Source organism: Pelobates fuscus, chromosome 5 (assembly GCF_036172605.1).
Source record: "Pelobates fuscus isolate aPelFus1 chromosome 5, aPelFus1.pri, whole genome shotgun sequence".
Lineage (NCBI taxonomy): Eukaryota > Metazoa > Chordata > Amphibia > Anura > Pelobatidae > Pelobates > Pelobates fuscus.
This window is the reverse complement of record NC_086321.1, coordinates 160,176,388-160,200,299: the sequence shown is the minus strand read 5'-3', so window position 1 is coordinate 160,200,299 and position 23,912 is coordinate 160,176,388. Positions and strand designations below refer to the sequence as shown.

General features: G+C 38.6%; 1 protein-coding gene across 1 annotated transcript in view; it reads right to left on the bottom strand.

Moving 5' to 3' along the window:
- TTC28 (tetratricopeptide repeat domain 28) overlaps nucleotides 1-23,912 on the bottom strand; it is a 521,381-nt gene that overhangs the window by 66,937 nt on the left and 430,532 nt on the right. Inside the window, exon 13 of the mRNA XM_063454614.1 lies at nucleotides 15,483-15,623. Coding sequence (XP_063310684.1) covers nucleotides 15,483-15,623 — 141 coding nt within the window. The remainder of the gene's footprint in view (nucleotides 1-15,482; nucleotides 15,624-23,912) is intronic.

Here is a 23,912-nt window from a genome sequence, read left to right as displayed (position 1 = left end):
CCTTTTAATGTTTAATGTCTAATGTCTAATTGTTTTTTTGTTTTTTGTGATATATATATATGTGAAAAAAAAGAGAAAAGAAAGAAAAAAACTTTTCAACAAAGAATAAACATTAAAAAAAAAAAAATAATATAATAAGAAGAATTAGAATACTGCAAAGGGACCTGCGAGTCCGACACCCGTTTTGTTACCTGATTTAACTGAAACCTGTGTGTCGGTCGTACCAGTTTTACCATGCTCAGATGAGACCTGCAAGTCTCTCCAGTCTTCATTACATTCTCCTACCTATAAATCGTACAGTAGAGACCTGCGCGTCCCAGCCTTTTATGAGGCTTGATACTGGCACATGCTTTCCATAGCATGTTGAAATCAATAAATATTATATAAAAAAAAAAAAAAGAATTATAATACTGGAAACATAATAAACCCTGGCAAAAGCTGATGAATAGCACACAGCATTTAGCATACATAATTTGCATCCTATTCTTTTAGTAAACCTCAAGGTGAGCTGGATGCACTACTAATAATGATCTGCTCCTTCCCCAGTCAAGATATAAAAAGAGTAGACCAGAGGAAATGCACAGACCACGAGGTTACTTAACTCCTACATGGCATGTGAGATATGAGTTTGAGACCGCATGTGGAATCATCAGCATCTAAAATTTTTGCATCAACAAAAAACAAAACGAACTAACGAATCAAATCGATTTGTTTCGGAACCATTTTTTTTTTTTTTTTTTTTTACAAGTATAGCAAATTATCTACTAAACAACTGAAAGAGCAAAATCATGAAATTGGCTTTTCTTAACCCCTTAAGGACACATGACGTGCCTGACATGTCATGATTCCCTTTTATTCCAGAAGTTTGGTCCTTAAGGGGTTAAAGGACCACTATAGTGCCAGGAAAACATACTTGTTTTCCTGGCACTATAGGGTCTCTAGGCCCCCCCACCCTTAGGGCCTCCCTCCCGCCGGGCTCTGGGGTGAGGAAGGGGTTAAACACTTACCTTTTCTCCACCGCCGGGCTCCATCGGTGGTGGGGACTCTCCGGTTCCTTTCCCCGTCATCGGCTGAATGCGCATGCGTGGCACGAGCCGTGCGTGCATTCAGCCAGTCCATAGGAAAGCATTCTCAAAGTGGTCTGGGTGCCAGGTCCACCTAGGATTAACCCTTTCTGCTGTAAACATAGCAGTTTCAGAGAAACTGCTATGTTTACCTATGGGTTAATCCAGCCTCTAGTGGCTGTCTCATTGACAGCCGCTAGAGGCGCTTCCGCGCTTCTCACTGTGATTTTCACAGTGAGAAGATGCCAGCATCCATAGGAAAGCATTGGGAGGCTAGTGCACACTATGAGACAATCTGATAAAAATAGCAGAATTTTACTGTGCTTTTACCTTTTAGCCCTGTAATGCAAACATTGCTGTTCTGCAGAATGGCAATGTTTTCAGTTGCAGGGCTAAAATAGGGTGGGGGGGGAGGAGGGGGGGGGGGGGGTATTATCATATATTTAGTAGATAGCATCTTAATTTGATATCCTTAAAAATGGCCATATCATGTAAGTAAAGAAAATTAGGGCGCTATCTACTAAAAAGCTGATAGATCAACAGTAAGAAAAGGGCTTTTTAACAGATAACGCCTTAAATTGCTACTTTGTAATTGCCACCTTCATTCATTCCGAATTTTAGAAAGTAACTATTTTTTGGGGACAAATATTTATAATAAATATTTATTATAAAATCACCTTGGTGTTTTCTGTATTTCTCTTTGTCATTTTACTTTTTGTACACTGGAATTATTAGAGCAAACAATCAGAGAGAGATCGCTTCTGCTATGAAGACTTCGGCAAAGTTGACAGAAAGCATCCCAGCAACCTGGATGTAGGTTGGAATGCTGTGTAGTTTTGGAAAGATGTTGTGTAGACTTTTGTCTCCCAGCCCTTAGTCAGAATACTCTAGGTGCAGGTCAGATAGACAATATTCTAAGTGCAAGGCAGATGGACAATATTTGAAGTTCAGGGCAGATGTGCAAGCTAGGGTAGAGCTATGATACTATTTAGACTCCATATATAGTACCCATCTGTTCTATTCAAAAACTTCCATTACTATCTCTAGCTTCTGAGAGTAAGTCCTTATACCCTCAATAAATAATCTATGCTTAAGTTTAATCGGATTCTTGTTGGGAACACAACATTACTCTCAGCTACCCCTTGAGAGTGTCAGATACAAAAGACAAGTGTTCTAAAACCTCACAAAAACTCTTTGTTTCCTAACATAGAAATAATGGAAAGTCAGGATATACTGTATCTTTCATAAAAATAATTAATTACAATATATTAATAGCCTTTTAGGTTAAACATTAGATCTATGATTCCAGACCCTCTAGAATTCTTTTTGACAACTATACCAGTTCTGCTTGATTTAAACACTATTACTGAATAGATAAGAACTCTATCTCTGGAAGCTGATTTATAGCCTAAAAGAGGTTTTAATTTCCGATGCACTGGTCTGTAAATAAAAACTGTGTTTGACCATGTATATCTCATATGTGATGCACAAATAATCTTTTACCCAAGATATGCTATCATTTGTGATGGATGCAGCATTCAAATCAGATTATTTAAAAACAACCAGCAAACAGTGATGCGCTTTCTCATGTCATGGATTTTAACATTTCTAATCCTTTTGTACTGGTTACTCTAATTAGCTCTCTTGATGAATGCCACAGACCACCCAGTGATGAAACAATATTCTGGAGCATATGTCAAGCCATTAAAGGAAAATCAAACTTCCAAATTCATGTAAAAAAAAACATTCCACAAGGACACATTGTCTTACCCAATAAAGCAAGACAAGAACTGTTACCAATTAAAAGAACAATCTGTTCTAAAAACTGTTTTTTTTTTCATTTCTAGAAAAGGCAGAAAATATATGACATTCAGTAAGAATCACAATAGGCTTAATTTTACTAATTAATAGGAGTAATCTAACAATTCTACCTTCCCAGCATTCATGTGGTCAAAACCCACCAACATTGGCATCCAACGAAGCGGGACACCGGTTGGAGAAGGGTAAAGAGGACTAGCCAGTGATGCAATAGTTACTGGCTCCACCCAATTGGGACAGATCCACGCAGAAAGGGTAGGGGTGCCTAGCGTGAATGATAGCCAGGCTGCCTGTCAATCAAGCAGGTCAGCTCTCTAAGGGCAGACCATGCATGTAATATATGTTCAGTGTATTCTGCAAGTTCCTAGTGCCTTAAGTGCAGTCTAATGGTACACTTTTTGGAGACACTTCCCTAGTGTCCCCAAAAGCAAGACACTGGGTCAGCACCCGAAAATCCTGCCAAAATCGGAATGGCCTGAATGGAAACATTTTAAAAATGCACCCTGCATTCTTCTAAGTAAAACACTGAAGCTCCCTAGCAGATGAGAAATTATGTGTATGTCATGGGATACATTTCTTTTAATCAAGTTTTCTTTTCTTTTAAATCTAGTATCTGTAGAAACCTAAAGGAACATTACAGAATTAGGAATACAAACCTTTGAGGGCCCACCTGTGCACAATAACAATTGCTAAAAATAAAATAAAAAATGTAACTTACTTTTTTCCAGTGCTGAGACACCCTCGGTGCTGCTGCCCGCTCCTTCTTCTGCTACATCACTGTGGAGGTGTTGCTTCCTCCACCATCATCCAACCAACCCTCATAAAGGAGCATTGGGGATGAGATGCGTTCAATCAAATGCATTGAATTCAATTATTTAGTATAAGCTGCATTTGATGACATTCAATGTCCTCATGGACGCGATTGTTCTAGAGGGGGCACCTCTAGTGACTGTCTGGAAGACATGCACTAAAGGTGTGTTTAAGCTTGCAAAGTAAAGTAACAATGAAGTATTTCTACAAAACTCATATGTTTTACATTGCAGTATTAAAAGGACAGGATCACTGCACTCAGGCCACTTCATTGAAGTGGTCTTGGGGCATTTAGTAGCTACATGCCATGCATGCAATTTCACTGACTTCATTTCACCAAACTAAGCCTAAAAAGTATAAACTGGCATTACTCTCATTGAAAATTATTTTTAAAAGTCATAAACGATAAACTTTTTAAGTTATATTTCAATAACCAAAAGTAATCTAGCTGAAATTATACAGGCTGTTAAAGGGATTCAGATGTAATATAATAGTCTTTTATACAGAAATAATGAGGCATCAATCCTCAAATAAATAAAGTCAGTTTCAAGCCCATCACTTCAGTTTTATTATCTTCAATAAATAAAAAGAGCGGATTCACAGGTAACTAGTTTGAGTGATATACTGTGTGGAATGATGTTGAACAAGAGCTGTGTGTGGGTAAACCTAAGGAATTGTAGACACACTCCAGTGCTTATGGATACTCAATGTCACACATGGCTGCTAAGACATATATAGATATATCTCATTGGTCACCTAGTGCATTGAACCTTGGATGACTAATGACAAAATCCTTCTCCCAAATGTATAGACTGTTTAACAAATTTATATCCTCTATGCCTCAAGATCTCTGGGCTGGTCAGCCATTGACCTGTACCACGCATAGCTCAATATATCTTATAATATGCATATCAGATGTTACCATGCCTTTGTTGGGTTTATGGCCAAGCTACATCTCCTACAGTGAAGAATCTGGTTTACAGCATAAGGATTATGGGACATTTAGTCTTTGGAGGGAAGAAGACAAATAACTCTGCAACAAGTACAATGTGTTTGTACAGGTATAGATCTTGCAGTGAATGTCATAGATATGATACATGCTGGTGATGGCAGTTTGTGTAGGATAATGCAAGCTGCCCAGATTTGACATTAATATAATATGCACAGCATTGACATTAGTCTTGCTCCCGGCTGGATGATGATGCCATATGATATTGCTATTTTAGCTTTCAAAATCATGTGCACTTTCTGCTTGCATCATTTTGTAACTGTTGATTTTTATAAAGCTATTGACGATTGCAAAACAGTGAGCACTGCGTTCAGTAGGTTGGTTAAAGGGACACTATAGTCACCCAAACCACTTCAGCTCCATGAAGTGGTCTGGGTGCCAGGTCCCTCAGGTTTTAACCCTTCATTTGGGATTAAGCCAGCCTCTAGTGGCTGTCTTCCGGACAGCCACTAGAGGCGCATCTGCGACGCTGGAGGCATATTATGCCTCCATCACGCAGAGCATCTATAGGAAAGCATTGAGAAATGCTTTCCTATGGACATATTGAATGCACGCACGGCACTTGCCGCGCATGTGCATTCAGCTCTGCTGACGTCAGACGGGGGAGCTGATGTCAGCGGGGGAGGAGAGGTCACCAGCGCTGAGGGAGCCCGGCGCTGAAATAAGGTAAGCTGCTGAAGGGGTTTTAACCACTACAGCGCCATGGGAGGGGGACCCTGAGAGTGGGGGCACCCTCAGGGCACTATAGTGTCAGGAAAACCGCTTTGTTTTCCTGACACTATAGTGATCCTTTACAAATTTTAATATACATTAAGACATGGTATATTAGCACATATAAATCAGATGTATGTTCATCTACTAAACTTCAGTGTATGTGACAATGCCTGTGTTTGGTACCAATCCAAGAGAGGTCAGGCTGAGAATTACGGCACTTACACAGAATCTTCAGTTTTCTTGAATGGAGGTCCCTGATAACTATTGTAGACAGGTACTAAATATCATTAACCTTTACCGGTACAAAACATCCATTGAGGCTGGTCCATTGTGGGAGGTGGGGTAGTTTTTGTTGCAAGAAAATAAATAAAATAATAACATCTATTGCCATTGTAGGGACTACTGATAAGTGTGTGTTCAACAATATGTGCAGGCCATAATTATATCTGCAGTTTCCATTCTCCTGATTGTTGACTGTAGAATCACCTGATTTTGAACAGTGAATGGCATCTAATAGGGTTAAGAGTATAGATCCCATCAAGCACCCCTCCATCTTTAAATGTCACCAGCCTCCACTGAAAAACACTAATTACTATTATCTTAAATATCCCCTAATTCCATGTGCGTCATGCCTGCTCTTTAACCCCTTAAGGACACATGACATGTGTGCCATGTCATGATTCTCTTTTATTCCAGAAGTTTGGTCCTTAAGGGGTTAAACATATGCATCCCTTATTCCTTCCCCAAGTGGTGAAAATTAAGATGGCCCCAGTATGGAGGGCCTTACTTATGGGTTTTTAATGCAGTTCTGCAAGCTATTTAGCTGCAACATTTTGAATTGATTCCTCTAGTATTCTTATTATTGGTTTATAACAAGCGTAAACAATTCAATAACAGAAACAAACAGCACTATCACATTTGTAAGCACAACCTTATTTAATATTTGTATTGTAATTTTCTCAAAATCTCATTAAATGAAGATCAAGTCAAAGGATGTGCACGGCCTTACAGAAAGCACAGCTGTGCTGTCATACTTCTATGTTGTTTAAATAAATTGGCCCATATGGTTAGAATCTTTAGATGGAAATACGTGCCAGCCATGTGGCACTCGCAGAATCATTCCTGCACATCAAGAGATGTTTAATAGAATGTAATCCTCGTTATCCACAAAAAAACATTCTAGGAAAAAGTGCTATGCTCAATTTTTCCCCCCACAGATCTCTAACATTTTAATATCATGGGTTACAGTCCACAACTCTATTGTTTGACAATTGACAAAGTAAATTTTTCAGTTTATAGCAGGCTCTGATAACTTTAAATTTAAGACACATTTAAGACAAATAGTTGAGCTGAAGAATATCTCTTATTAAACTTATTAAAATCTCTTATTTATTCAGACTCGGCAATTTTAGCCCATATTCTCCAATTTGATTGTCAGCTCAACATAACTCACTGTTCAGTCTAATATAAATGTCATGAACTTTAATTTTATTGTTTAGCTAGAGATGAGGGATATCATTCGGCATGCTAAGTAAAGTGGTGAATATTAAGAGTTCCTATTGGTCGTTCCTGCAGACATAGCACAGTTAATACTGTCACAATAGCTATATTTTGTGAAATGGGGGAGGTTTGCAATCCTTGCAAAATGATGCAGAAATCAAATTCTAGCAGTATTTATAGATGATAATGTTTTTGTGTCTGCAAATAAATTTCACGTTCTAGGCGCCTATGCAGTAGTGGATTTAAAAGCAGCGATAGAGGTTTTGGAAATAGACTATTCATGGATATAAATCTGAGCACCTTGTCAAAAGAGAAGACCTGTGAGCATCTGAAACAGAAAGCAGATATAATCTACTGATTTGATATATATCTTGGATTGCTGAGAAAAAGCTATGCATTTCACAGCATTTGTATTTAAAAGCAGATAACCTAGTAAGAAAAAAATGTTAATCTGTGGTGACCGAAAAAAAAAAGTCTGAAAATTGACTTTACCTTAGAGGGGATTACATTTTATCTCGTGGAAAACACTTTAAACAAAGGCACACATTCTATTGTGTGCTGAGCAGCTATACAATGCTGCATAGTTGTGTGCTGGTGTGACTTAGTTCTGGATACCTAGCAAATGAAGGGACAGTGAACCGCTTTATTTTTATGGAGGAATATAGTAAATCATGAAATACATCATAGCTCTGGGTCTTTAAGTCATACTGAACATGTCCCACTGGTGGATCATCTCATTGCACACCTCCTGTGTTTCTCAATCCAGTGATTTACAGGGGCATATTGACCCACATAGGTGATGACCTATGATGGCATAAAGCAAACCGTACCAGTGAACTTGTCGTTTTTAGTAACTGTTCTTGCTTTATATTGAGACAGAAACATCTTATGAAAGAAGTCACCTGCTTCCTTAGTCTAGGTCGCACGCCCATTTTCTCATTTTGGTGCTCCCCATGCCCCAATCCATGAAAACAGCACAGCTGTAGTAATGGCACAATGCTTGTGGACTTCAGCCCTGCTGGTTGCGTAAGTGCCACCTCGAATCAAACTCTTCTCCAACCTAAGTAGGCACTCTGCATGTAAAAATCCTTTTTTATTCTTTAGAAAGAGGCTAAGCAAGTTATAAGAGCTTCCAAATCACACACAGAAGAGAAAATAGCACAGACAGTAAAAAGGGGGGACAAAACTTTTTTTAGATACATAAATGAGAAAAGAAAAGTAAAACAAGGATTAGTTAGATTAAAAACAAAAGAAGGAAGGTATGTAGATGAGGATAAAGGTCTAGCTGACTGCCTCAATGAATATTTTTGTTCGGTATTTACAGCTGAAAATGAAGGAAAGGGACCTCTGTTAAAAAAAAAGGATAAATGAGTCATTTATTACACGTGAGTTTACAGAGGAAGAGGTTCTATTTCAACTGTCAAAAGTAAAGACAAATAAGTCAATGGGACCTGATGGAATACACCCAAAGCTATTAAAAGAGCTTAGTGGTGTACTAGCAAAACCATTAACAGATTTATTTAACCAATCATTGTTAACAGGAGTAGTCCCAGAAGATTGGAAGTTAGCGAATGTTGTGCCCATTCACAAGAAAGGTAATAGGGAGGAGTCGGGCAACTATAGGCCAGTAAGCCTTACTTCAGTAGTGGGGAAAGTGATGGAAACCATGTTAAAGGATAGGATTGTTGAACATCTAAAAACACATGGATTTCAGGATCAGAGACAACATGGGTCTACTTCAGGGAGATCATGCCAAACTAATCTTATTGATTTTTTTGATTGGGTAACTAAAATTATAGATCAGGGTGGTGCAGTAGACATTGCTTACCTAGATTTCAGTAAGGCTTTTGACACTGTTGCACATAGAAGGCTTATCATTAAACTGCAATCTTTGAGTTTGGATTCCAATATTGTTGAATGGGTAAGGCAGTGGCTGAGTGACAGGCAACAGAGGGTTGTAGTCAATGGAGTATATTCGAAGCTTGGGCTTGTCACCAATGGGGTACCTCAGGGATCTGTACTTGGACCCATTCTCTTTAATATTTTTATTAGTGATATTGCAGAAGGTCTTGATGGTAAGGTGTGTCTTTTTGCGGATGATACTAAGATATGTAACAGGGTTGATGTTCCAGGAGGGATAAGCCAAATGGCTAATGATTTAGGTAAACTAGAAAAATGGTCAGAGTTGTGGCAACTGACATTTAATGTGGATAAGTGCAAGATAATGCATCTTGGACGTAAAAACCCAAGGGCAGAGTACAGAATATTTGATAAGAGTCCTAACCTCAACATCTGAGGAAAGGCATTTAGGGGTGATTATTTCTGATTACTTAAAGGTAGGCAGACAATGTAATAGAGCAACAGGAAATGCTAGCAGAATGCTTGGTTGTATAGGGAGATGTATTAGCAGTAGAAAGAGGGAAGTGCTCATGCCATTGTACAGAACACTGGTGAGACCTCACTTGGAGTACTGTACACAGTACTGGAGACCATATCTTCAGAAGGATATTGATACCTTAGAGAGAGTTCAAAGAAGGGCTACTAAACTGGTTCATGGATTGCAGGATAAAACTTACCAGGAAAGGTTAAAGGATCTTAACATGTATAGCTTGGTGGAAAGACGAGACAGGGGGGATATGATAGAAACATTTAAATACATAAAGGGAATCAACACAGTAAAGGAGGAGACTATATTTAAAAGAAGAAAAACTACCACAACCAGAGGACATAGTCTAAAATTAGAGGGACAAAGGTTTAAAAATAATATCAGGAAGTATTACTTTACTGAGAGGGTAGTGGATGCATGGAATAGCCTTCCAGCTGAAGTGGTAGAGGTTAACACAGTGAAGGAGTTTAAGCATGCGTGGGATAGGCATAAGGCTATCCTAACTATAAGATAAGGCCAGGGACTAATGAAAGTATTTAGAAAATTGGGCAGACTAGATGGGCCGAATGGTTCTTATCTGCCGTCACATTCTATGTTTCTATGTTTCTATTTCTTTATCCTTCTTCTACATTTATAAATCCATTGTTTCTTATCTACAGATATGTGTGTGAATGCCTTGTAATTTTTGATGACTGCATCTATATTCACATACATACACGTTATATAAATAATCAAGTGTCTCTTTGAGAAAGTGTATATGGAACGTGTGGGAGTATAGACTTGATTTCGAAATTATGGCAGAAAAATATCATAAATGAATGAACACTGGCATTTATGAGATCTGGGTGACTGTGTATATTTCATATTGCCCTGGAAACAATGAATTGATTACAAATTTAAATGTAGTGTTCCCCTTATTTAGTAATGTTTATATATTTATATTTTGTATTGAATGTTTCACAGGTATAAATATAGGGGTCATGTTAATTTTATTCTGGCGCTCAAGTTAAATTTATGCCAGAATGGTATGTATTAGTTGTGTTTCTTTGCCACTATGCAAACAAAATAATAAGGCTTCAAACCAGAATTAGTAATGAAATAACCATAATCACTTTGCAGATGCATTAGTTCCCGTCCCACTAGCCATAGGGCACCATTCAGGCTAGCTATAGTAGACTGATACATGCATATCTGTCTTCCGTGTTGTAATAATTGCAACATACAGTTAATTGCTTTTAAAAACATCTACATTTTTTATCCGGTTGTACTCTTCATTCAATCTACTTCACTCAAGGTCGATGGAGAGTTGGGTGCAATTCACAGACACCAGAGTTAAGTATGGAGTCCAGAGGACCTCACTTTAAAAAAAATTAATAATAACCCAATCACCAGGCTCACAATGTCCACTAGCTACAAGGCATTGGCATGAGCAAAATTTAGCCCTGGTGAACAGAAATTCACCTCTGGTGAGTATGCCGTGGATGCTCCAATGACTTTGTAGCATAGGAAATTTTAATACATGCACTGAGGATCATCACTGAGCACTGTGGGCTTTAAAGGGACACTATAGTGTCAGGAAAGACACTAAAGTACCCTGAGGTTTCCCCCACCCTCAGGGTCCCCCTCCCGTGGTGCTGAAGGGGTTAAAACCCCTTCAGCTACTCACCCTTTTCCCCCGCCTGGCTCCCTTACCTCTCCTCCCACCGGCGCCGAATGCGCATGCGCGGCACTGCCGCGTGCGCATTCAAAGTGTCCGTAGGAAAGCATTTTTCAATGCTTTCCTATGGACGCTCTGCATGATTGAGGCATAATATGCCTCAATCATTGCCGATGTGCCTCTAGTGGCTGTCCGGAAGACAGCCACTAGAGGCTGGCTTAACCCCAGATGTAAACATAACAGTTTCTCAGAAACTGCTATGTTTACATCAGGCAGGGTTAACCCTAGAGGGACCTGACACCCAGACCACTTAATTTAACTGAAGTGGTCTGGGTGACTATAGTGTCCCTTTAATTGAAGATAGAACAGGAGATGAAACTGGTCTTCAAAAAGAGCCCTTTCAATGTTTATGGAGTCCTTGAACACCACCTACCTATATGAAGATATGACACATAACATCTTAGGCACACTTAGAAAACATAAGACATTTTGGCCATCATGGCAACCAATGTATAAGTATCTTACAGGTAGTAAGAAGGGCTAGAGTGAAGATCACTCATGTTATTATGTGAATCTGGATGCTACTTTATTTCTACGCAAGGATACGACTATCCAGGCATACAATGCTTTAACCTCTACCTTTCTCATGCATGAAACATAAGTAGCTGTATTCTGGCTGTATACACTGCTGCGTATCAAGAATGTATATGATGCACAATGCAATTGTTGATGTTTTTATTTTTTCCTATGTCAATACACAATTATGTCACATTAAAACAAAGCTCCTTGTGTAGAAATTGAGCTCATGACACAATACAGTAAAGTTAGTAGACCCATCTCAGTACATTAAGTTAATTTAGAAATCTTTCATATTGTTACCAGAACATTGTTGTCAGGTGTAACCCTGGCTCTTATAATGCTCTCGTTGCTCATATAAGGCCTATCTCTAAATGGACCAAATGGTTCTTATCTGCTGTCGCATTCTATGTTTCTATGTTTCTCTTATATTGCTCATATAAGGCCTAGCACTTACCGGTATATTGCTATATATGGCAATACCTAAGCCTGTGCCTTGTCAGGCACCTGTTATTCTGCAAAAGCTTGATTCTAAACTCTGTCCTTTAAACTCAAGTGGAGTGAAGACACAAAACAGACATAAGTCACTATGGAGACCTTGCACTGAGGACATCAGGTGTATAATATGGCTGTGACAGTTGTGCATGTCTCGTACATGTTTCCTCTAATTAGCACGTGATACATTTTTATATTGCATGGGTCACAAACCAAACAAAGCATAGTCATTATGCTAAATAAAAGTCTGATAGCTAATTCTCCTTACTGTATCTACACGCCGTTCATCCTTGATTTGTGCATGACTTAATCTATTCTCAGGCCACTTTATGACAAATTTGATTTCTGAAATAGGAAGTCTGAGATAAAAGGATAATTGCCCAGTATGTGTTAAGTGAAGGATTTCATAAGGAAAGAAGTGATAATGGCAGTTTTCCTTTTTTTCTACAAATTACGTGATTAAATAATTATGTGTGAAAATTCTCCATTAAAAAATTCCCATAATCATGAAACGGCTGGATATTTTAGTATTCAGAGACACCTGGCTTTCCTCCAACTAATCTAGTTGTGAGATTCATCAGTAAATCTGCTCTACATGGACATAAACAGCAGATGTTTGCCAGCTGACGTCCAGATACTGTAATTGAATAAACACAAATTCTGATTTATCCCAAAAATTGCAAGTAAAATGTTTGTTCCGGAATCTGCCTTTTGAGGTATTAATGCCTAGACTAAATCCTTGGAGTCTACTTATAAAAAAAAAAAAAGAAGAAGAATGTGTATTGATGCAGCTGTGTTTGCATTGTCTCTAAAGAGATACCCTGAACCATTGAAGATGTTAATGACCAATGTGTCCCATGATGCTTAGCCATCTCTTAGACTAGCTAAACAGTTTGGGAAATGTAGATCTAAAAGATTTGCAGTGTTGTAGAACTGCAGGCACTAATTAAGTGCCGTGCCAGACAGGTGACTATATCTCATCAATGCCTAGTTAACACCTGCCAACCCAGAATCCCAAGAATTGGGAAGCTGGTGGGAGGAGTGTAAAGGGGGTGGGTCAGCGGCACAATTGCATCATAGGCTCCACCCAAAAGGAGCAGGCCCAGAAGAGAAAGGGTGCGGGTCCAACAGAATTACTGTCAGGTCAGTCTGGGGTAAATGCACCCCATTAAATGTACTGACTGCAATAAATGCACTGACTGCCAATCAGTCAGGCCAGCCCACTGATGGAAGATCCTGCAGGGAGGACTGTATCAGTTGGTAGGCCTGCAAGTTAATAGCCACCTCATCACAACAAAACACAGTCAGGGCTATTTACTACAGTGAGAATTGGCAGGAATTCAAAGTAAATTCAATGTGAATTTTAAACTTAAAGCCAAAGTAGCTGAAATGGACACATAGCTGACTCTGAGAATTCTTCCAGTTCCGTTACTTTAGCCTTCAGTTTGAAAATCATCTTGAATTCCCAAAAAGTATCACATTAGGAAAAAACTAAACAAATATATATTGTATGTGGAATTATATGTGGAGTCAACATAAAAAAAATATATATATATATATATATATACACCCAGAAACAGAGCAGATCAAAGTTTGTACATCAGTATTGGTACTTCCCTTTAAGAGATTAGTAAAAGAAAAAATTAGAAACGCAAAAAAGGAGGAAACAAGGGGCATACAGTAAATGGTTCGGGATATCACATGAAGGGATCGTAACAAAAGAGGTCTATCATGAGAACTGACTTGAGACTATTCAAAAAAAGATTGGTAACCAAAACAAATATGACTAGAGCCAACTATACGCTGTATTTAACACTAAGTCTTTGTTCTCTATCTATCTTTAGACTTCTGAAAGGATGTCAGATGTCTGAATAAAGACTAAGCACCACTGGAATTATAGAAAACAGACCTGAAACAAGTAGAAATGCACACAAGAGCCACGTAGATATAAACATGTCCCCATTTCAGGTATGGGTTTTTATGGCGCAAGACATTCCAGCGGAAGTGAACAACAACAACAACTCTCATCAGGGTGACCTATACCTAGACCTATACCTATACCTAGTTTTGAAACAGCACATGCTGGCTGAAAAAAGTGTATCCCCCTAAAAGTAATGAATGGTTCTGTGGCAGGACTGAAATATTTTGGCTTGCTGGTCATGATTGGACTTGTAGTGCTGGTCGTGATTGGAGTTGTAGTACATAGACAATGTAGTAACAGTACATGTCTGTGATTTTTATAGTGAGCATGCCATATTGTAAAAGAGAGCAATGTAACCCATCTCCAGCTAGTGTTTTTTTCAGTACTAACCAGTATATTTTTTATTTCATTCATTAATAAGCTATTACTCAACAAGTTCTCTCCCTTTTGGATTTCTGTAATCACATCAGTGTCAGATTTGGAAAGTTGAGCCTAAACTGTAAAAACTCAACAACCGTAAATGTGAATCACTGACATCTTCATGGTGATAAAGTGAGGAAATAATGTTTAAAATAATGGTTGTGCTTGCATCAACCCTCTGCATTTCTGTTTGAACGTTCCTTTTATTCTTTAGATCTACCTTTAAGGACAGAAAGGGTTAAATGTGACTACATGGACCAATCGGTGAGACAGGTGTAATTTTGCATAGCGCAGACTTGGCTTCTTATTTAGTATGATCCAGACATGACATCTGCTGGTGAGTAGGTTATCAAAGTAGATATCACAGTAGATCATCAATTATCTGAAGATCTAACTTCCATCTTCCTCTGCCGACCACACTTGGCAATTTTTTTGATAAAACTGAATTTGTTATTCCACTGATTTCCACCCAATTAAAACTAAAGACCTATAGTTTCATCAAGGGCTCTTAAGATATTTTTAATTGGCAATTTCTCAGTAACTGTGAAGGGATGGCTCTGCCTTGTGAGACCCCTGCTCCCTTGTAATGCAAAAATCTGATTGAATTTATTTATTTTTTTAGTAGAACAGATTGCTTCTGTATGGTTAATTAGATCTGGCAAGGGAAGTCAATTCCTTTGTGAGTTATATACCGTAGGGCTCTCATAATCGTTGGGAACAAAATCAAAATAAGAATGCCCTTTTCCTTTCATAATGCTGGATAATCTGAACGGAGTCACTCTAATTTAGCCTTGTCATGGAGACTAGAATATAAAATGATTTGGTCGGGGACATAAAATAAGCTGAGAAAGGTTTGACATTGCCTTGAAGATAATAATTGTGGTACAATATAACAGCAGCAGGCATTAATGGACACACTGTTCTTGATCTCCCAGCATGCTCTGCCTGTCACTGTCTAGTTTACTCCAGTAACAAGAAATGGAGAGAAAGTACCTCAGTAGCAGCCTGATGGCACTGTTGCTTTGCACTACAAACATTAAATATATATATAACTTTGTCATAAAAGCAAACACAGAGAGTATTGTTACAATTTCATATTAAGCCCACACTACCTGTTGAAGGTGTTGTTCCTGTTGACCATTCGCAGGAATCCAGTAGGATCTGTGACAGAATTAATTTTATTGTTAATGTCATCGTATTGTTGGTCCATATAGTCTCCGGCCTCGCTTTCAGTCTCACTGCTTGCACAAGTCCTGGAGATGAAACAGAAGGCATTAAAGTTTAAATAGCTGTGCTCTTCCAGGCTTTAATTCCCTTTATTTTAATGACATGCTTATTGGAAATTCTATCATTCTCAGCAGAAAAATCAAAGCATGAAAACCATCAGAAAAATGAAACACCTCCCAATAAATAGGTTACGACTGGGAAAGCAAAGGCGATTGTAAATTGTGATAAGGTTATGGAAAAATAACGCCAATGCTATACAAAATATAAAGGACAGAATTCAGAAGTCAAACACTTTTTTTTGTCATGCAGTAGCAAAAGTTAACCCAACTCATTTATGAAAACGTTTGTGTAACATTTTTATATGGTGCAAGGCTTATCTCATTGGCTGAAAGTAATTAGCCAATGCTCTCAGCCAATGTGCTAGCCCTGCACTGCATGGCTTCTCTCAGAAGAGCTCTTAAACAGGAGCTTCCAATTCTTCTGGCTGCAGAGGTAAGAAGTCAAACTGTTCTAACTTCATCAGGGGTTATGGTGCTTGAAATGTTCTTTTACAGTAAAAGTTTTGTGAGTTGTGCATGCGAGATTAACAGACTTCCTCAAATCCAACTCTCTGCTTGACCCGCTTCAATCTGGATTCCGTGCTCGTCACTCTGTTGAAACAGCTGTGACCAAAGTATCCAATGATCTTATCACTGCTAAATCCCATGGCCACAACTCTATCCTAATTTTCCTCGACCTTTCTGCTGCTGTTGATACTGTTGATCATCAACAGCTTCTTCTCATCCTCCGTAATCTCGGTCTATGAGATATCGCTCTCTCCTTGTGCTCTTCCTACCTCTCCCAGCGCTTATTTAGTGTTTCTTTCTCTGGCTCTGCCTCTTCTCCCCAATGCCTCTCTGTTGGTGTTCCCCAAGGGTCTGTCCTTAGTCCTCTATTGATCTCAATCTAGACTGCCTCCATTGGTAAACTCATGAGCTCATTCGGCTTCCAGTATAATTTCTATGCAGATGACACGCAAATTTATCATTCCTCCCCTGATTTCTCACAAACCCTCTTGACTCGTGTCTCTGACTGCCTCTCTGCTATTTCCTACTGGATGGCTGCTCATTTCCTTAAACTGAACCTGTCCAAAACAAAACTTCTGGTCTTCCATCCCTCAAGTGTTGCTACTTCCTTGTCTGTTTCCCTCCAAGTCAATGGTGATACCATCCGCTCTACCTATAAGGCTCGCTGCCTAGGTGTTCTTTTTGACTCCGACCTCTCCTTCACCCCTCATGTCCAATCAATTGCCAAATCCTGCCGCTTCCATCTCAAAAACATTGCGTGCATCCGAACCTCTTCTACACCTGCTGCTGTCCTCTCTTGCCTTGACTACTGTAATCCCCTTCTCAGTGGTTTTACGTGTTCCCAACTTGCCCCGTTACAGTCTATAATGCCCCTTTGTCAGTCCCTCCATTGGCTTCCTGTAAGATATAGGGCTCAATTTAAGATCCTGACACTTGATGGCAAATCTCTACATAAGGCTGCTCCTACCTACTTATTCTCACTAATTCACAAATTTGTCCCGTCTAGGCTCCTACGCTCTGCCGGAAACCTACATCTAACCTCTGTTCGTACTCCTACCTCTGATGCTCATCTTAAAGACTTATCTAGGGCTGCACCGTTCCTATGGAACACCCTTCCCCTCTCTGTTAGACTCTCACCCAATCTCCACTCCTTAAAAAAGTCTTTGAAAACTTACTTCTTTAGAAAAACATATCAATTAAACTGTGAACAGCTTTCCCTTCCTGCACCCTGATTCTTCTCCTGAAACTATCATTAAAACAAAACACCAAGCCCTCAATGAACACTATCCTAGCAATCTACTTTTCTACCTTACCCTTATCTTTTGTGTCACTATACCCCATTCCCTCTAGCATGTAAGCTCATTGAGCACGGCCCTCAATCCCTCTGTTCCTGTGCGTCCAACTTGTCTGGTTACAAATACAAGTGTCTATTAGTCCACCCATTGTACAACACTAAGAAACTTGTTGGCGCTTTATAAATAATAGTAATAATAATAATACCATGGCATGTTCCATTTATTACTTTTTTCCATTAATAATGACATGGAACATTTTAATTTTCGCTATAGACAGCTTCCTTTTTTGACAATGTGCAAAGGAGTGACCTATTCTGGTGTACTAAGCATATTTGTCAATTAATTATGGATAACTAAGAATTTAATTGCACGTTTGATACCAAAATAGACAGATGGAAAGAAGCAACCCAGTTCAGCTCTTTTTCAGTTTAGCTATTCTGGCCTAAAACCCCTTACCATCCCTTCTCACTTTTTTACAATTCATCAACAGGGATGTTTACTAACCTGGTATCCAACAGACCCCAGATAAGAAATCAGGACATATTGGAGGCCTGCAAGTTAATAGACACATCATCCCAAAATGGTTTAACTACTAACAATGAGGAGGCAACACGGCACTCCAGACATCATAACCACTACTGGACTTTTTATTTAAAGGGACACTCCAGACCCCTAATGCACTTTAGCTTCCTAAAAAAAATGTGAACAATGTGTCCTATTTTTTTTTAATTTTGCAAAAAGTGCAAATTTAAGTAGAAATTGACAATTTTATAAATTAACATAAACGTCATTGTGTCTGTGTCATGGTGAAGGTACGTTTTGTTTGGGAAACTATTTCCATGCAAGGCTTGTTTAGAAGTGAGCGAGACGTAGGTGGGAGCAGGGGGTTTGGCCTTCCGTTAGGGTAACACTCATTGGTCCTGCATGATGGCAGCGCCAGCATTGCAAAGAGAAGGCAAGGAGGTAAGGATTTCACTAGCATCTCCTAATGAAATTAAAAATATAATTTATCTTTTCAAATATTCATTGCTTAAGGAGAAATTATAAATTGAATAAAGTTAAAATGTCAAATGTCATGACAACTTCAATTTGAAATTGTGTTCCCGTGTCTGGTTTTTGACTTTGGCAAATATAGATGTGAAAATTCCAGATGTTTAGGGAATAAATGTTTCACACCTACATCCTTTAGTGATACAATATAGAAATTGGGATACAGCTTAGTATCTAAGAAAAAAAGATAACAAATAATTGTGCAACACTGTTGAAAATCAAAGAGTGGTGTCCCCATTGATTGTGGAACTCACAGACTCCAAATGTTTAAGGCGCCTTAAGGTTGCCTTCCCTCTGTGGGAGGTCAGGATCTTCTGTATGTTGATCGGCCTTTATCTTGGACCGGAAAAAATTAGGATATACGTTTAAATTTATCCTTTTGGGATTCTCTTAATTTCTCTTCTAACGAGTTATTAGGATTGTTTTTCAGAAAGTATCTTTTCACTGTTAAATATCTAATACATTTCTTCAGATCAATAAAAAGATCTAAATGATTAGCTCCCCTGTCTGGGGCAAATTTCATACCCTTTTCTAAGATGGAGATTTCTTGATGGGATAAGGTTAAACCCAATAGTTTAAAAATACCCTTATCTGTTTCTATTTTTGGTAGGATCTGCCCTCTTTCTGGGTGCTTATTAGGGACCTTGGGAAGCTGCAATTTCAAGCTAAGTAGCTTTATCCTTGTTATACATTGGTGTGGTGTAAAGGGATAATTTGTTGTACATTACTACATCCTTTAGTGTTTGTTTTAAGAAGAAGAATGGCTCACTAGCCGGTTCATACTATTCGCTAAGCCAGGGGTAGGTAACCTTTTAGCAGCACTGTGCCGAAATAAGATTGTGATGTCCTATAGCGTGCCGGTCCTATTTTTTTAAATTGAGGTGTGTATGTTGCCGTATTCTGCCTGTGTTATTTATACTGCAGTTGCTTTGCACAGTTGTATTTGTGCATATATGAGCTATTATATTGTATATGTTCACAAGTAGATTGTGATGTTGTGTATGATACGTATAAATGTGGGCTGTATATGGGGGCTGCTTGTGGAATTGTGTGTGGATGGATATGTCACATTGTGTGTTTGGTAGTGTGTATGTATTATTATTATTATTATTATATTATTTTTTATATAGCGCCAACAAATTCAGTAGCGCTGTACAATGTATGTGGCTCCTTGTGGTATTGCGTGTGAGAGGCTGCATGTGGGGTTGTGTGCATGCATGTGGATTGCTAGTGGTGTTGAGTTTGTTGGGATTGTGTGTATGTTTGTGTGTGGGCTGTTGGTATTATTTGTATGAGGGGAGGGTTATTCTGCATTTCTGTGTATATCTAGCAGTTTGGTTGGCTTCCCTGGGTTCCAGTGGGGACCAGGCTGGCCATGTACAGCTCAAGGGCAGGAGCTGCAACAGCAGCTGTGGGCTGCTCTACTACAGTGTGGATTCCCATTCACAATCGCTGGGAGGAAGTGATCACCGTGCTGCAATGCATACATTGAGGATTGTCCTTCACCCCCCTTTTATATTAACCGATATCTGTAGTTTCACTAGGACTCCTGATTGGACAGAGCCTGTTTGGTTCTAGCAGCCTTGAGTGCCGTGCAAAGACACCTCGAGTGCCGTGCATAGCACATGTGCCATAGGTTGCCTACCCCTGCGTTAAGCTGTAGTCAGTCTTTCTTCTGTGTGATGATTCCCCTTTTAAAAAAATTGGCAGCCTCTCAGCTAGTACAAATCCAAAAATGATATGCCATCGAAAAGGCTGAAAAGGGGATTTCGTGGTGAATGCCTTTAACCCCTTAAGGACACATGACGTGTGTGACACGTCATGATTCCCTTTTATTCCAGAAGTTTGGTCCTTAAGGGGTTAAGTCCAAGAGAAAATAGTTGTTTACCTGTTGTCAGTATAAACATATTTTCTGCATCATGTTACTAATAAAGACATTATTCAGTGCAGAACAAGAAGCATGCCTGTCATTGTCAGTTTGGTCATACACAACACAGAAAAGCATTATGTCTAGAAGGTGCTCTAACCACTGTACGGTACCACTTGCAACCAATTTTTCATGGAGTTCTTGGTTTCTTTAACAACACTTGTGTGGAGACATGTGTTTCTACTGATAGTAGGCACGTTTTTGCCACTAGAAGCTTAGGTCACTTATTGATGAAACAGCATCACACAACGCCTCCCAGAGGTCACACACAAGACATAGCAGATGGACTATCAAACAGTTCATGCAATAGAAGTAAAGGATACTCCCTGTTCTGCCTGTAATGGGAATAAGGTCAAAGGAAGTTAAAAAAAAAAGTGTGCTGATACTGCCTCAGGCTGTTTGCACAGGTTTCTGTATTTTCCTCAGCAGGAATAATATTCATAATTACACAAGCAGTATCACAGGAAATGGCTGAGGCAACCCTATATTTTCCAATGAAGCATTCTGACCTTAAAGAGATGAATGTACCAACACAGTAAATGCAGGAAGGAACTCAGAAGAAGAGATTGCATGGCTTCTGAAAGTATGGACTTTTAAGCAGTAAAAAAAAAAAAAAAAAAAACTATACATTTTAACCATGTGGGTCTGGATTTCAGTAATACTGCACCAAATACTGGCTTGTTCTGAGTTAACACTGCAAAATCCGGACATTGTCAAATAGTGGTCCAAATGGCCCAGTACGATGTCGGATGTTTTTGTCCTGTTCGGCACAGAACCGTTCGAACTTTAGTAAATAGACACAAAAGTGTTTTTTATTATCGGGAGCGTTAAGACAGAAAACAAGCAGGCACCTGCCGTAATAACTCCAGGCAATCCGGTAAACAGGCTTCAGTGTGCCCAGCGGAACATGGAACGATGTGGGTGTTGTGGTTGCTTTAAATGCACTCACAAAGCAATGCATTAACGATCCTCTACATGTCTTGATAACATTTCAACCTCAATTAAGAACAAATATGCTGATTTAACACTAACATGGTAATATGTAATTGCATAAATCTTCTCAAAATGTATTGTTAATTACTTAATAACAAAAGGTAAGTAAGTAATCACAAATAAATCCACTGAATAAAGACAGAATTAACGTAATAACTAATTATAAAGTGTTTTATTAAATGAAATCACTAGGTTCATATGACACTGTCTGGTTTAATTAAACTCACAACAGCAGGAATTATGACAGAATAGTGACCTATGTTGACCCACTTGTTTTACATATTGGTGTCAATTTGATGTCAACACAATTTAGTCCATCACTGACAAACTGAGGATTGCAACATGTGAAAGAATCAGGTAATGCAAACAAAGGAAAACGTTTAAAAGGTGTTCTTTGCAAGGAATTTATTACAAGTAGAAAGAAACGTGCTATTCACCAGGGACTCAAAGATTGACTGTATCATATGAAGCTGATTCTCAAGTCATTTCAGAGAACCGCACGATTGTGCCACAATTATTGCATTGGCCAATCCCTGCAGAGTTCACCCAGAGAGAGAGGGGAAACATTAGAATTGCGACACAGCTATCACGGATCTTATGTTTTCCCTGCAATCTCACGAGTACAACGAAACGCAGGAAACACGCTAAGTTATGTATGCAAATAAAAAAAAGGATATAATTTCTGATTCTGCATTATGAATTATACTGGTAATGTAAAAAAAAAAATCTAATCTTTATTTTGGTTTAGAACAATGCAAATGTATATATATTTTTCTAGGTAAGTAGTAATAGTTCTGTTTAATAAATGAATGACTGTGTGTTGAACTGATCACGTCATTCTATTGTGGGATTCCATGTGTACTGTTACTCATTGACTGCTCATACAAGACGGTAATTAACATTTACATATGATATACCTAAAAAAATATTTATTGACTAGATCAGAGTTTACGCATCTTACCCTGTTTCAGATAACGGCAACTGTATTACGGTTTAACACTGCCAATGTTCAGATAAGTATTATTACAATAACCTTTACGAGTGACACTGGTGATGGTGCTTTCTGAGCATTATGGGAAATGGTCACAAATATCTAGAGTGCCACAATGAGCCATCAATATCACAGAATTCACAGGCTGGCTGAGACTTCTGGGGTTTGTAGTTTAACCAACACCGGAGACAGAGCTACCTGTTTATTCCAGGTGAACTAAATTCTATGTTGTAACAACGTCTTGACTTTACAGTGAGTTAGCATACATTGTACTGCCCTAAATGTATCCTTGATTGATTAAAAATAACAACCATTAAGAAAAAAAATAAAAAAATAAGCTTTTAGCTTTCCACTTACAACGTAAATATTGCAAGACTAAACTATGCTAGTCCAAATGTAAAGAATATATTAGCATCTCTGCATGAATACACGCAAGTCAATCAAAATGATTAATTCATTGATTTGTTTTAAGCAAAGGGAACATTCTTAAAATCTGATTTCTTAGAAGCACTTCAAGTCTGGCAGTTTCTAACCTTGTGTGGCACTAATCAATAGGTCAGGCATGTCACTGTGTGCCCTTCTCCCTCCTAGATGGCAGACCTTGCAGTCTTATATCACTTTAAATGAAGCGAGGACCCAACAGATGTACCCTAATTATTCTCAGTTAAGATGTTTAAAGAGGGAACACCTTATCTAGAGAAGTTCTCTCCTTTATACCTTCGTCTTAGATAGGCAAATAAATAACAATGCTAAGGCAGCGTTGGATAGGCTAACTACAGCTAACATCCACATTAAAATAGTGGAATGCTACATTTATCCTTAGTCTAATTTTTTTATCTCAGTATATTTTAAATGGCCAATTAGAGAAAGATTTATTTCTGGAAGATTCTCAAGAAACAGAATTGTGAAAAGAGATGTATTTTGTTAGGTCTGTTTTGCCTCTGATGTTCACACTCCTATTAAGTTAATATCAGCAGGTATTAGTGAGTGTATATTGTGAGTTTTCCGTTATATACTATCTTGAGTTTACTCGTATCAAAGTATGAAAGTAACAGGAGAACACACTGAGGTGGTTGATAGAACTGGCAGAGGTTCCCTTGGTACCTGACAGTGTGCTCTACTTACAGACAGTTTAGGTTACTATATATATATATATATATATATATATATATAGTATATTACAATTTACACATAGTAAAATGGAGCTCTGTGATATGCAAACACACACACACACACACACAAATATTCCAAACCTAGAACCATTCTACAAAAGAAAAAAAAAAGAGAGGGATTCTGTTTTCAGAGAGGAGACTCTTTGCAGATTTGTCTATATCTGAACATTTAGAAAATAGCTCCTCAAACCACTCATAGTGCACTCTGCAGGGTGGCAGGGTGCATTATCCTACTGAAAGAAACCAGTGGCATCAGGAATCAACATTGCTATGAAGAGGTGTACAAGGTGGTACATAGCAAAGTAACATCCACATGACCCA